General features: G+C 45.0%; 1 protein-coding gene and 1 non-coding gene across 2 annotated transcripts; one reads left to right on the top strand and one right to left on the bottom strand.

Annotated features, from left to right (window-relative positions):
• Positions 1-1,104: 1,104 nt before the first annotated feature.
• On the bottom strand, positions 1,105-1,176 carry trnat-cgu (transfer RNA threonine (anticodon CGU)). The gene has a single exon. It is a non-coding gene; the product is annotated as a tRNA-Thr (tRNA).
• A 954-nt stretch (positions 1,177-2,130) lies between these two features.
• LOC117414298 (mucin-4-like) lies at positions 2,131-13,973 on the top strand. The gene is made up of 8 exons (XM_059015753.1): positions 2,131-2,489; positions 5,129-5,168; positions 5,436-5,598; positions 5,952-6,030; positions 8,671-10,212; positions 10,407-10,537; positions 11,179-11,274; positions 11,625-13,973. Exons 2-8 carry the CDS (start codon positions 5,138-5,140, stop codon positions 12,352-12,354), a joined length of 2,772 nt encoding a protein of 923 aa, XP_058871736.1. The 5' UTR covers positions 2,131-2,489; positions 5,129-5,137; the 3' UTR covers positions 12,355-13,973.
• The last annotated feature ends 205 nt before the right edge of the window (positions 13,974-14,178 follow it).

Below are 14,178 nucleotides of genomic sequence, written 5' to 3'. Positions count from 1 at the left end.
TAAAATGTAACTTCATTTTGTAAGTCACAAATGACACTGACAGAGCCTGTAAAAAGCATGCTTTACGGTGTCTTTCATGTACATTAGGCTACAGATCATAATTTCTAAATGCCAAGTTCCAGTGTGGAGTAGTGGTTAGGGCTCTGGATTTTTGACCGGAGGGGCGTGGGTTCAATCCCAGGTGGGAGACACTGCTGCTGTACCCTTGAGCAAGGTACTTTAAGAAAATACTGAACAACAGAACCAAAAATTCTAGTTTGTTTAATATAAATGGTGTGGATATCAAACTGCTTGCACACCCTGGTATGTTTTGACGTTGACCAACATGTGGAATCACAGGATTGGTAGATGTCCAGTTATGTAGCTTTTCTGTTTGAATAGTCGCTGCACACCCTTAAAAAGTGGAAGAAGAAGAATTTCACCTTAGTTTGATGACTTATATTTCATTGTGTATAAGAGGTATGTACACTTTTTGTTATATTTGAGGTAAGAAAGTTTCGCAATCAAGGAAATGTGCCCATTAGTGGACACATTCAAATAGACAATTGACCTCTAATACGTTAGGTTTTTAATCAAATTAGTTTCTTTACAAATGACATACAAGGTAAAAAAATCACGCGCCTTGATAGATTGCATTTCTGAAACTGACAGCTCGGCACCGTTGGTTGTGCTTGATAGAAAATGGTGTTGTTGGAGTCGGGGTATAGCTCAGTGGTAGAACGTTTGCCTGCAGATCAAAAGGTCCCCGGTTCAAATACGAATACTCCGTTTTTTAAATTAAAAGACAAGCTATTACTATTATTTAGCAGACACCTTTATCCAAGGCGACTTACAGAGGCTAGGGGGTGTGAACTATGCATCAGCTGCAGAGTCACTTACAATAACGTCTCACCTGAAAGACGGAACACAAAGAGATTAAGTGACTTGCTCAGGGTCACACAATGAGTCAGTGGCTGAGGTGGGATTTGAACCGGGGACCTCTTGGTTACAAGCCCTTGTCTTTAACCACTGGACCACACAGCCTCTACAGTTGCATTTTATAATTTTTCATTTCAGCTGCAAAGGTACAAACAAGTAACAAATAGTGTTTTAAAGACAGCAACAAGGTACGGACGGGGTTTGAACCCGTGATCTTCGGTTTACGAGACCGACGCCTTACCACTTGACCACCGCACCCTTCATGACTGAAAATGAAATCGGAAGCTTGGACTCTATTGAGAAGGCTGCCCGGAAAGAGAATCTGCCTGGAAACCAACCTTACAGTTAACAGCTGAATGCCAAGGATGGGCAAAATAGTCTCGGAAACTCTTTAAATAGAAAACATTGGTCTCCATATTTATTTAAAATACAAATAGAAAATAGGTTGCCAGACATGTATTTTAAATAGAAATTAGTAAATACTATTTTGCAAATAGTATTTTTTTAAAACACTTGACACCATCTACCGGCTGTAGTATACACCAATTTTTTATTTATTGTTTTCATAATAATGAACTGAAAGTTTCAGTACTGCCTCAGTCCACAAGCCTGTCAGTAACCGTATTTTGATCCAAAAGAACTGGTACTTCTATAGCAATAATTACAATAGTTTTAGGCTGTCTTTGAAAATGAATTAATCTGGAGTTAAGAATCGTACATCTTTTACCAGAAACATTTTGTTTTACATTAAATGGATTTCATATTAGAGTGAAGCTATGGTCGCATTGCTGAGTAAGGAATGACCATAAAACAAGGCACATGCTAATTCTGAGGACACACTCGTTTTAGGTGTTAACTCTATTATTTGCAGCAGCAGTGATGCGATTTTAAAGCTTTTCACCATTTTTCAACTTTTTATTTACTTAAAACAAAAATGCAGTTTCTGCTCAATTTGTAATAAAGCAGTACTTGTTATATGATCCTGATAGTAATCGTAATATAATCAGAGCCTTCTGAGGACACAGACGCCGTTACCCACAGTGACTTACAATCGTAAACAAAAATACATTTCAAGAATCACAGTTCAAGTATTCATACATATAAGAGCAAGATAAAATACAATGACTTCAGTTCTAAAAAGTACAAGTATATGACAAAATACGATTCAATAATCAGAGCAGATAACAGCTCCTCCTCAAGACTCACCTCTTCAGACAGCACCTGTAGAACTCCTATTTCTGATTAGTGCCACCAGTGTCGTCCAAATCGATCGCTTTCGAATTCAGCGGGTTGCCCGGGTTAGTACGGCTCCTAAAGAAATATGCATTTTAAATCTGAAGCTTAATAATCCCCAAAGAACAGTTTTAATAATACTGATGTGTAAGTATAGGCAAAACATAATGCTATTAAAAACGATATCCGTTTGGGGATGTGTAAAAACTACTAATCCCAGGTGGCATTGCGGCTCCCGCACCTGCGCAGTGAGGTGAGAGAGCGCGCGTCTTGAGCGGGGAAGAGAAAAGGCGCGCGCCTCGCTTCGTCTCCACACTGTCGCGTGAGAAGAGCTGACGGTAAAATAATAATAATAATAATAATAATAATAATAATAATAATAATAATAATAATAATAATGACAGTGTACAACAGGTTTCTTAAAAATGTACACAATGTTTAGCAGATTAAAACATATTTTATTTTCATGACGTTTCGGGCAAAAGCTCTTCAGCTGTTTAAAAAGAAAAATTAACACAGCGCAGGAGACTTGTTATTCAAGAATTGTAGTTATACAAAAATTATATATATATGTGTGTGTGTAAACGGTGTAGGAGTTATTTAATTAATGTTTTGACATACATTGATTCATCTTGTCTAAAAATGAGTAGGAAATAAAGAGTCGATTTGGCGTGATATTTGTTTGAGGTTTTTATTAAGTAACGGCAACACGTAATAAGTTGTAGATTTAAATGACAAGTGTTCGTTGTTTCTTTGCTATAGTTTAGTTTTTCATTTGTCTAATAAGCGCATCCCTAAGCCAGGCCGCGCTAGCAGGCGTCCCGGGGAAACTGGAGCTGTCACTTTCCAGCCTTCACTTTTATTTTATTTTTTATCCCGGTCAGAAACAGTAAAAATGTAAAATCGTCCAGGTTTTAATATTTTATATTCATTTTTTTGTTTTTGTATCGTTTCTAAACTGTGCTCGCAGCAGCGCGCGCGGCAAGTTGACACAGCGCAGTCTGTTTATTAAACACAAAAGCAAAATAAAGAAACGTGTGGGTGACTTGTTTCATCATTCCCACTGTGTGTTTGAGGATTTAATATTCCGTGTAACTTCCTGGACCATGGCAATTTGAACTCATTATTTATTTTAGTTTATTTTGGAAGTGCCTCCAGCCGAGGTAGCCTTTTAAGTGAAGTCCCTATTGTGTTTTTATTAACACAGACATTATATACAGACGTGCTCAAATTTGTTGGTACCCCTCCACAAAAAACGAAGAATGCACAATTTTCTCTGAAATACTTTTGTCAGTTTCAAGTTAATTGGCATGTACCATTGTTTATTCCATATTTAATAGAAATCAGACTTTGCTTTTGATTTTTTATTCAACATAATATTGTAAATAAGAAAACAAATGAAAATGGCATGGACAAAAATGATGGGACCGCTAACCTAATATTTTGTTGCACAACCTTTAGAGGCAATCACTGCAATCAAACATTTTCTGTAGCTCTCAATGAGACTTCTGCACCTGTTAACAGGTAGTTTGGCCCACTCTTCCTGAGCAAACTGCTCCAGCTGTCTCAGGTTTAATGGGTGCCTTCTCCAGACTGCAAGTTTCAGCTCTTTCCATAGATGTTCGATAGGATTCAGATCAGGACTCATAGAAGGCCACTTCAGAATAGTCCAATGTTTTGTTCTTATCCATTCTTGGGTGCTTTTATCTGTGTGTTTTGGGTCATTATCCTGTTGGAGGACCCATGACCTGCGACTGAGACAGAGCTTCCTGACACTGGACAGTACGTTTTGCTCCAGAATGCCTTGATAGTCTTGAGATTTCATTGTGCCCTGCACAGATTCAAGGCACCCTGTGCCAGGCGCAGCAAAGCAGCCCCAAAACATAACCGAGCCTCCTCCATGTTTCACTGTAGATATGGTGTTCTTTTCTTTGAAAGCTTCATTTTTTCGTCTGTGAACATAGAGCTGATGTGACTTGCCAAAAAGCTCCAGTTTTGACTCATCTGTCCAAAGGACATTCTCCCAGAAGGATTGTGGCTTGTCAATATGCATTTTAGCAAATTCCAGTCTGGCTTTTTTATGTTTTTCTTTCAAAAGTGGAGTCCTCCTGGGTCTTCTTCCATGGAGCCCACTTTCGCTCAAAAAGCGACGGATGGTGCGATCAGAAACTGACGTACCTTCACCTTGGAGTTCAGCTTGTATCTTTTTGGCAGTTATCCTTGTTTCTTTTTCTACCATTCGCACTATCCTTCTGTTCAATCTGGGGTCGATTTTCCTCTTGCGGCCGCACCCAGGGAGGTTGGCTACAGTTCCATGGACCTTAAACTTCTTAATAATATTTGCAACTGTTGTCACAGGAACATCAAGCTGCTTGGAGATGGTCTTGTAGCCTTTACCTTTACCATGCTTGTCTATTATTTTCTTTCTGATCTCCTCAGACAACTCTCTCCTTTGCTTTCTCTGGTCCATGTTCAGTGTGGTGCACACAATGATACCAAACAGCACAGTGACTACTTTTCTCCATTTAAATAGGCTGAATGACTGATTACAAGATTGGAGACATGTGTGATACTAATTAAAGAAACTAATTAGTTTGAAATATCACTATAATCCAATTATTTATGATCTTTTCTAAGGGGTACCAACAAATGTGTCCAGGCCATTTTAGAATATCTTTGTAGAATAAACAATAATTCATCTCTTTTCACAGCTTCTTTGCTTTATTCTTTGACATACCAAAGGCATGCAAGTATACATGATAAAATAGCTTTTAATTTCATCACTTTTCAGGAGGAATGCAGCATTATTTCAATGAGCTGTAAGGGTACCAACAAATTTGAGCACGTCTGTATGTATGTATATATATATATATATATATATATATATATATATAATATATATATATATACTGTATATCTGTATATGTATTCATGTCAATAGTATTTAATTCACTTTTTTAATGTATGTATTATTCAGGTTTGCGAAATGTCTAAAAGGAAGAGGCAACAATCTGCAGGTAGATCTAAGAAAATACATTTGGATAAACCAGATCAACCTGTCTCTCTCTGTCTGTCTGTCTCTCTCTCTCTCTGTCTGTCTGTCTCTGTCTGTTTCTCTCTCTGTCTCTCTCTCTCTGTCTGTCTCTCTGTCTGTCTCTCTCACTCTGTCTGTCTGTCTGTACATTTTAAACCCTGTTTCGTGCAAATAAAAACACCTTTTTATTTGTTGGTTCACGCACGGCCCTCGTACCTTCATTAAAGGGTTCATTTATTTTAATTCTCAGGCGGTAAGCGAAAAGGAACGACAAAGAAAAAGAAAGTAACACAGGAGAAGGCTTTGGGGACTGTGAACGAGGAGAGCACCGCCTGTGGTCAGCAAGCGGAACTGCGCTGTGAGGATGACCGCGCTGCCCCGAGCAGCGCAGAGGAGAGAGGAGTCACAGGGAGGTACGGGACAGAGAGACAAACTAGGGCTCCTGGAACCAGGGTTCAAACCGCCGTTCCTGAAAATGGATTCATACCAGCAGTCTGTGTGGGTTTTTTTCTCCAAGTGTTTCGGTAGCTTCCTCAAATCAAGTTCAGAGTGTTTTTTGTCTCGCGGTCCTCACACAGCAAAGCCAGCTGGAGAAACACACTCGTGACTGCATTGGAGGCTCTGCAGCCACCGAACGCTGTGAAACTTTGACGTGCATTATCTATGTGACAATGCTTTAGGAACATTTCTAAACGTTTTACACTTGGACTGCGGCTGAACTCTTAATATCTGGCATGTAAACCCAGCTTTCTGATCCTTTCTAAAGCAGGTCAGAGAGTGAGGGGGGAGACGGCGCTCACAAACTCAGCCCTGGAGTGAAGGACTGCTTCCTACCGTTAGCTCAGGTAGGCATTTCATTATTCATATTTCAATGGATTTATTCATTATTTTAACACTCAGGCTGTAAATACACGTTTTTAATAGATTCATCCTTCTGTTTGTAATGGTTGTTTTAGCATTTAAACCACCAGAACCACATTTACAGATAGATTTGCAAGGTTGTGTGTTTTTTGTTTTTTTTCCCAGTAAAAACTTTTCAAATGGGGGAAGGGGGAAAATAAAATAGTACCCTTGACTCTGAGGACCTATGAATTGCTTCTGTTTGCAAAAATCCCTAACGGCTAGTTTCACAGCCCCCGTGGAGCGCTAATCAGGGTCTGTGAAAATAGCCGCTAGTGTGGCTAACTCCTTTAAATAAAATAATATATATTTAGCTCAAAGAGCCAGCTGCCCTATAATTCTGTTATAATTGTATAATATTTACTGTGAACTAGCCGGCACCACACACGGTTCTTGCCCCTTTAAAAATAGACCCAGGACTCCAGAAACTGGTTTTTACAGCGCTGACGCGCTATTTATTTTAATAAACACGAAACAAACACAAAAACAAAACACAAAATAAACTCCTAGCTCTATACGAGCACTAACTAGACACACGGGAACCTCACTATCGGGCAGGACGGCTAAGACGTTTAACTGCCAAATGCAAAAACACACTCTTCTTCAAACTTACACGACTGCTTGGAAGCAGAGCACCCCTTTCTGCCTCCTTCTCCTCAGCAGCCCCGAGCAAACTGACTGCCTCTCTTTTATACCCTGCACCTGGCTCTAATTTAATAATAAGCACCAGGTGCAGGGGATAATTAATAATAAAACAATTAACAAATCAAAGTAACAATAAAGCAAAACAATCAAACAATAGAGCAAACTAACAAACAAGGTGCCTGCGCACATATCCTACACAGGGAGGATTTTAACACCCCTCCCTGCTGTCTTACAATACATATATAAAAAAATCACTTACATCTGTATCAAATACAGTTTTTATAATAAGTGTGTCCGAGGCTCCCGCTTCTGTAGAGACTCGTGCGGCTGGACTCTGTAATAAGAGCGTGTCCGAGGCTCCCGCTTCTGTAAAGACTCGTACGGCTGGACTCTGTAATAACAGCGTTTCTGAGGCTCCCGCTTCTATAGAGACTCGTGCGGCTGGACTCTGTAATAACAGCGTGTCCGAGGCTCCCGCTTCTGTAAAGACTCGCGCGGCTGGACTCTGTAATAAGAGCGTGTCCGAGGCTCCCGCTTCTGTAAAGACTCGCGCGGCTGGACTCTGTAATAAGAGCATGTCCGAGGCTCCCGCTTCTGTAAAGACTCGTACGGCTGGACTCTGTAATAACAGCGTTTCTGAGGCTCCCGCTTCTATAGAGACTCGTGCGGCTGGACTCTGTAATAACAGCGTGTCCGAGGCTCCCGCTTCTGTAAAGACTCGTGCGGCTGGACTCTGTAATAACAGCGTGTCCGAGGCTCCCGCTTCTGTAAAGACTCTTGCGGCTGGACTCTGTAATAACAGCGTGTCCGAGGCTCCCGCTTCTGTAAAGACTTGTGCGGCTGGACTCTGTAATAACAGCGTGTCCGAGGCTCCCGCTTCTATAAAGACTCTTGCGGCTGGACTCTGTAATAACAGCGTGTCCGAGGCTCCCGCTTCTATAGAGACTCGCGCAGCTGGACTCTGTAATAACAACGTGTCCGAGGCTCCCGCTTCTGTAGAGACTCGTGCGGCTGGACTCTGTAATAACAGCGTTTCTGAGGCTCCCGCTTCTATAGAGACTCGTGCGGCTGGACTCTGTAATAACAGCGTGTCTGAGGCTCCCGCTTCTGTAGAGACTCGCGCAGCTGGACTCTGTAATAACAGCGTGTCCGAGGCTCCTGCTTCTGTAGAGACTCGCGCGGCTGGACTCTGTAATAACAGCGTGTCCGAGGCTCCTGCTTCTATAGAGACTCGTGCGGCTGGACTCTGTAATAACAGCGTGTCCGAGGCTCCCGCTTCTGTAGAGACTCGCGTGGCTGGACTCTGTAATAACAGCGTGTCTGAGGCAGGGCAACTAGAACTGAAGAGCAGCACCTGGGCTCGGGTAAAACGTTTATATATTAAAAAGAAAAAAACACACCTTAACCAAACGAGGACATATCCCTACTAATCGCACTGGTGTTAAACTGAGGGTTTGTATCGGGGTTACAGCCCAAAGCAACCTGAAAGGAGGCTCAAGAGCGTGTGATACAAGATGGGTGGAGACCGGTGTGAAATCAGGAGCAGTGATCGTGCTCACCATGTAGAGTGACAGACAGACAGACATCCTTCAGATGAGACGTGAAACAAACAAGGTCCTATTGGAAGTGACTCTGCAGCAGCAGCAATTGTTGATGAAGCATAGCTCACCCTCTAGTCTCTAAGTCACTTTGGATAAAAGCGTCTGCTAAATTAATAATTAATAATAACAGATGGACACTATCGGCCCATAAGGATCCCAGTAACAAAAACAGTATTTCAGTAATTGCATTAGTTTTCTATTCTGCAGACGCCATATGAAGGGTAACAAGGTGGCGGGCAGGAGGGGGGGTCAGTTCAAACTATTTTAAGTAATAAAATGAATTTTGAAGTTGCTTTCCTTGTTTTAGTGAACTGCTGTCTGCTGTGCTTGCGTTTTCAGAATATCCTCCCGGGCCGCTCCTCCACTGCGGGCTCATCCTGCGATGATGATGAGGATGATGATGATGATGATGATGATGTCGCCCAGCCCAGCGCGCCGGAGGATACCACTTCGGACCAGCACAGGGGGGCAGGGGAAGGGCCGGGGCAGGGAGACGCCACCCTCCACAGTCACGGGGGAGCGCACGGGCCGAACCACAAAGCCAGCACTTCGGGAGAGCAGAGACAGGAGGCAGATCCAGAGAGGCAGCAGCCCACTGTAACGGAGCAAGGGGTGGCAGGAGTGGGGGGGCAGGAGCACCTACCCCATTCCGAGGGGTGCAGGACCCCTGGATTAAAAGCCTCTCTGGGGTTGGAGGGTACAGAAACGCAGGGTGGTGGTGTTGCTGGTAGTCCACAGGGAGGGCTAGCCTGTTTATTAGGGAGCGCGGAGGCTGTGTTTACAGAGGGGGGGAAGCAGTCCGAGTCAGCCAAGCCGAAACACGTTGAGACTTACCCCGAGACACAGGCTGAAACATCGGCCGATCTGCAGGGAAAGGGGGTGGCGGAGCCTTGCAACGAAGCTGGGGCTCAGCCTGCATCCCCACATTCCCACTGTGGAACCCCCGGAGAGCCCCCTGCCCTGCCAGCAGCAGCAGCCTCCGTTCCCGAGAGAGAAGAATCTACGAGGCTCTGCAAAGGGGTGGTCCCCAGGCAGGGGCGAGGAGTCGCGATGGAGAAGGGCTCGCAAGTTTTCCCGAATCCGGGATCCGGAACAACACCGCTGCCTCGTGCCTCTGCCGCCTCCTGGTCCCCTCGGAGCTGCGCGGGGCGATCCCAGATCCAACTCGGGAATGAGGATGCGGAATCGGCAGCAGGCAGGAAAATCCAAGACAGTGAGGAGGCGGGCCCTGAAATGAACGAGAAGGATTTAATGAGAAAAACCCAGCAAAGCCATTCACAGAGCAGAACCGAGACGGAAGAGTTAAAAGCATCGCAGAGCTTCGGAGAGGGAGAGGGAAGCGACTGGGGACAAATAAAGCTTTCAGAGAACAACAAACTATCAACGTCATCATCCAGTGCAGCAGCAGCAGCAGAATCCAAACCAGCAGCCGTGTACGTGAACCCGTGCGTGCTGGAGGAGAGGGACTGGGAATCCCGCTTCGCCGTGCTGGAGATGGAAGACTCGAGCGACGCGGGGGCCGGGCAGCGCAAGGCTAAGGGGGCGGGGCGGTCAAGGCGGTGCAAGCCTGCCACCAGTGCTGCTGCTGCTGCTGCTGCTGGGAAGAGGGAGGTGAGGACCGCGCTAGTGTGCGCTGAGACAGCCTGCCCTGATCTGACTCACACCGAGGCGGAGGGAAGTCTCCAGGGAGCAGCTGGGGCAGGCGGACAGACAGACCCTGCCTCGGCCGCCCAGGATCGAGAGGAGGGGGGACCCCACCCCATTACCCCAGCTGCTGCCCGGGGGAGCCCCGAGTCTGAGAGAGAGGACACGGGGGCCACACAGAGCTGCGAGGATCACAGCGAGTGGGACTCTGAGTTCCTGCACAACTGCTCCACGCAGGTGAGTGACCGGCGTTTACTGTGGGCAGCGGATCAGTCAGTCAGAGTCATATTAACATGGTCCCTTATTAAAGTTTCTCCTGATGTTTTAGCAGTCAGTCAGTCTCCCCCCCCTCAGGATTATATAGCACTGAGTTTGCCATGGTTTCCAGGCAGCCTCTATCTCTCTGTAAGAATCTCCTCTGTGTGTTGCAGCGCTTCCCTGACTCCTGCTCTCTCCCGGCTCCGCTCCCCGTCCTTGGGACAGAGTCCGGTGGTTCTGCCCTGGAGCTGCCTCTCTCCATCGGCTCCATCTCGGACTCGCAGCTCCACGAGATCACACTGGGGTAAGCGGAGAGGGAGGGAGGGGGGGCGTTTTCAAACATCTGTTCTCCATTAGTGTGTTTGAATGGAGTGTTTGTGTCCTTTTATTCAGAAGGTAATTCTCTGGCGTTCACCTCATGACTAGCAACCACTACGAAGCGCTTTAACATTGAAATGCTGAAAGAAAAACTCAAATCCAGTGAGAAAGCGTTTAGATTAGAAGTCGTCTTTTTGAACAGAAGGCTGCTGAAGGTTTTTCAATGAAGCATTCAGCAGAAGCTGGGGGATCGCCACCGCTTTGTAGTTTTCCCATGTACTTAACGAAAAACTGACGACAAATGTGACGTTTAGAAATCTAACATGACATGCTGCTGTGCTGATATTATGGCTTCAGGTCGACTTTATTTTCAGGATATCGTTTTGTTGTTTCTTTGATTACATGATGTTAAATAACAGATCAAAATGATGTTCAAATAGTGTATTTATTTTTTATTTATTTATTGATTTATTTGTTTTTTTAAATGATGTTTCAATCCTAAAATGTCTCGGTTAGATGCTAGGTGTCCTACTCCAGTGGAGACGTTACAGCTGCAGTGGCTGGCTGGCTTTACAGCTGCAGTGGCTGGCTGGCTGTTTCAGTGCTGCTCTGTGTTCTTGTCTTCAGGGAGGCGATGCCCGAGCCCCAGTCCCAGTCTCTGCAGGACTACGAGGACGCCAGCGAGCTGGTGTGCGGACTCATAGAGGAGCTCTCGCAGATCAAGTAAGTGAACTCACCCGAGACACCAGACCGCTTCACCGCTCGCTCCTTTCACTCGCTCTGGGCTGTGTGTCTGCCTCTGTCTGTCGTTATAAAGATCTTCCTGACAATCTGTTGTCTCTCTGTATCTGCAGTTTGCACCCAGTTTGCACCCGTTTCCCCGTTCTCTCTCTCTCTCTCTCTCTCTCTCTCTCTCTCTCTCTCTCTCTCTCTCTCTCTCCGTCTGCGTAATGCTGTGCTTTTTGCTCCGCTTGTCATCTAGCTGCACTGTGAAGCCCCACTGCCCTGCTCTGTGTCTCTCTGTCTCTCCTCTCCTCCCCTGTCTCTGACATCGTGTGCGGGCCCTGTTTCAGCCGGCTCATCATGCTGACTCACCGGGAGCTGCAGTCTGGAAGGAACCCCCGCAGGGCCAGGCTGGGCTGGAGGGGAGCTGCTCGCTACACCGCCAACCCCAAGGACCTGCAACCCCGCTGGGAGACGCACCGCCAACCCCAAGGACCTGTAACCCCGCTGGGAGACGCACCGCCAAGCCCAAGGACCTGTAACCCCACTGGAGACACACCGCCAACCCCAAGGACCTGTAACCCCACTGGAGACACACCGCCAACCCCAAGGACCTGTAACCCCACTGGAGACACACCGCCAACCCCAAGGACCTGTAACCCCACTGGAGACACACCGCCAACCCCAAGGACCTGTAACCCCACTGGAGACACACCGCCAACCCCAAGGACCTGTAACCCCGCTGGAGACACAACGCCAACCCCAAGGACCTGTAACCCCACTGGAGACACACCGCCAACCCCAAGGACCTGTAACCCCACTGGATACACACTGCCCATCCCAAGGACCTGTAACCCCGCTGGAGACACAACGCCAACCCCAAGGACCTGTAACCCCACTGGATACACAACGCCAACCCCAAGGACCTGTAACCCCGCTGGAGACACAACGCCAACCCCAAGGACCTGTAACCCCGCTGGAGACACACCGCCAACCCCAAGGACCTGTAACCCCGCTGGAGACACACCGCCAGAGAAGGGCCGGCAAACTCCAGTCCTCCAGGTTTTCATTCCAACTTGAGCGCTTGAGTTTCACTTCATTCCTCTAACTTATTTGTTCAATCAGACATCCTTGTGAGTGACTCTGCAGCAGCAGCAGTTGTGATGCATCGCTCACCCCCTGGTCTCTGTAAGTCGCTTTGAACAAAAGCGTCTGCTACATGACTCCTTTTTAATAAGAATCTTTCTTTTCAAGGTCTTTTAAATTGACAGTTTAAAAAGAAATGCCCTTGATTCAAAGTGTGCAGGAGCTGTGAAACATTGTGAGGCCGGGGAGAGAGAAGTGTTTAATGTGTCCAATTTGTCAAATAATTTAGAGCAATTAAGTAATTGAGAGCTCGGGGTGGAAGGAAAGCCAGAAGCTGCCCTGTGACCCCCCAGGAGCTGAGACTCCCCCCCAACCCGCACAAGAGGCACCCGCAGACACACGACAAAGAGAGCAGCGCAACTGGGCTGCAGTGGTCAGGTGCTTCTGTGTGTGTGTTTTTGTTGGGTTATTTTTTTTACGTTCTTAAAGTCTAAACGGTTTTAGAAAATACTTTGAGTATCTGGTTGTCTTTTAGAAATGTTTTTTTTATTATTATTTATTTAATTGATTGTTTTCAAGCGGCTTACCAAATGTGTTTTTTTTTTTTACATGTTGAGTAAAGTTTGTTCTCTCATACTGAAGTTACTCCCTGTTCTCATTGGTGTGGAAGGTTTGTATTGGAATTCCTTTTAAAAAGCTGTTTTCTAGTTTTTATCCTGACCTAGATCACAGCTTGATGATGTCGCGTGTGACTACGGCTGTGTTTAGTTTTATTTATTTCTTTCACGGATTTCAGTTCCCGTGTAACATGTAGTTCACCGTGAAGATCCCATCACCGGCAAAACTCCTCAAACCTGACGTCTGCAAACTGATCTGCGTTACAAAAAACAGATCCGAAGCACATGTTAAAAACACTCCACAGGAAGCGAACCTTAAAGTGACTGACGACTGGAGTGACATCACCCAAGCACGGGCTGCGACTAGCCAGGATAGGGTGAGGGGACAGAGGCAGGAACCACGGCATATATACTGAGTATAATAAGCAGAGCTCCAGCTCAGAAAAACAGCTCTTTAAGGACTGCATTCGCCTATCGCCCCCTGCAGGAGAGAGCTCTTTATTTTTTTATCAAAGGCTTTATTTTTGTAATTGCTGTTTGTTTCTAGTTCTGAAGCCAAAGTGAAATCTGCAGCTCAGGTCAAATGTTTTGCACCAAAAAAACATTTTTAGGATTGACATATAAAAAAAAAGAAAACCTATCTGAACACAATGTAGATATTTTATTTAACATTGTGTAATCAAAAGAAGCGACAAAATGATATTGCAAAAGTCTACCGGAAGCCACAATAGTGGTACAGTAGTATTTCATGTTAGATTTTGAAATGTCCCATTTTTAATTTGTCAGTTTGTTTTGTTAAGTATCTGGAAAACTACAAAGCGGTGTTTTATTCAATATGTTAAGGTCACATTATTCAGCGGGTTTCATTCGACTGCATGAAGCACAGTGAGTTAATGGTGATGCAAGACTTTTGCGTGTTTCTTGTAAAAGTACAGAAATGTTTGAAATTGAAGTTAATAATAATGTGCATCGACACAAAAAACCAAAGAATAGAGACACAACGAAGAATAAATGTAGATTATTTATATTGGGTGTAAACTCCTTGGAACAATGCAATCGAGGAGCAGTGAGGTGAAGAACTATCCAATCCAAAACCTTTACATATATACATCTATACTGAAGAACTCTACATGCAATTCAAAACCTTTACATATATACTGAAGAACTCTACATGCAATACAAAACCTTTACATATCTAAAT

This window comes from Acipenser ruthenus, chromosome 51, assembly GCF_902713425.1.
Source record: "Acipenser ruthenus chromosome 51, fAciRut3.2 maternal haplotype, whole genome shotgun sequence".
Lineage (NCBI taxonomy): Eukaryota > Metazoa > Chordata > Actinopteri > Acipenseriformes > Acipenseridae > Acipenser > Acipenser ruthenus.
This window is presented reverse-complemented; position numbering and strand designations above follow the sequence as displayed.

What these genes read in the sequence shown, in the direction of transcription:
- LOC117414298 (XM_059015753.1), top strand. Translation starts at nt 5,138, where the DNA reads ATGTCTAAAAGGAAGAGGCAACAATCTGCAG. An exon ending in GAAGAGGCAACAATCTGCAG is followed by an intron (nt 5,169 to 5,435) that starts GTAGATCTAAGA and finishes TTTAATTCTCAG; the next exon opens with GCGGTAAGCGAAAAGGAACG. An exon ending in CTCCACGAGATCACACTGGG is followed by an intron (nt 10,538 to 11,178) that starts GTAAGCGGAGAG and finishes TCTTGTCTTCAG; the next exon opens with GGAGGCGATGCCCGAGCCCC.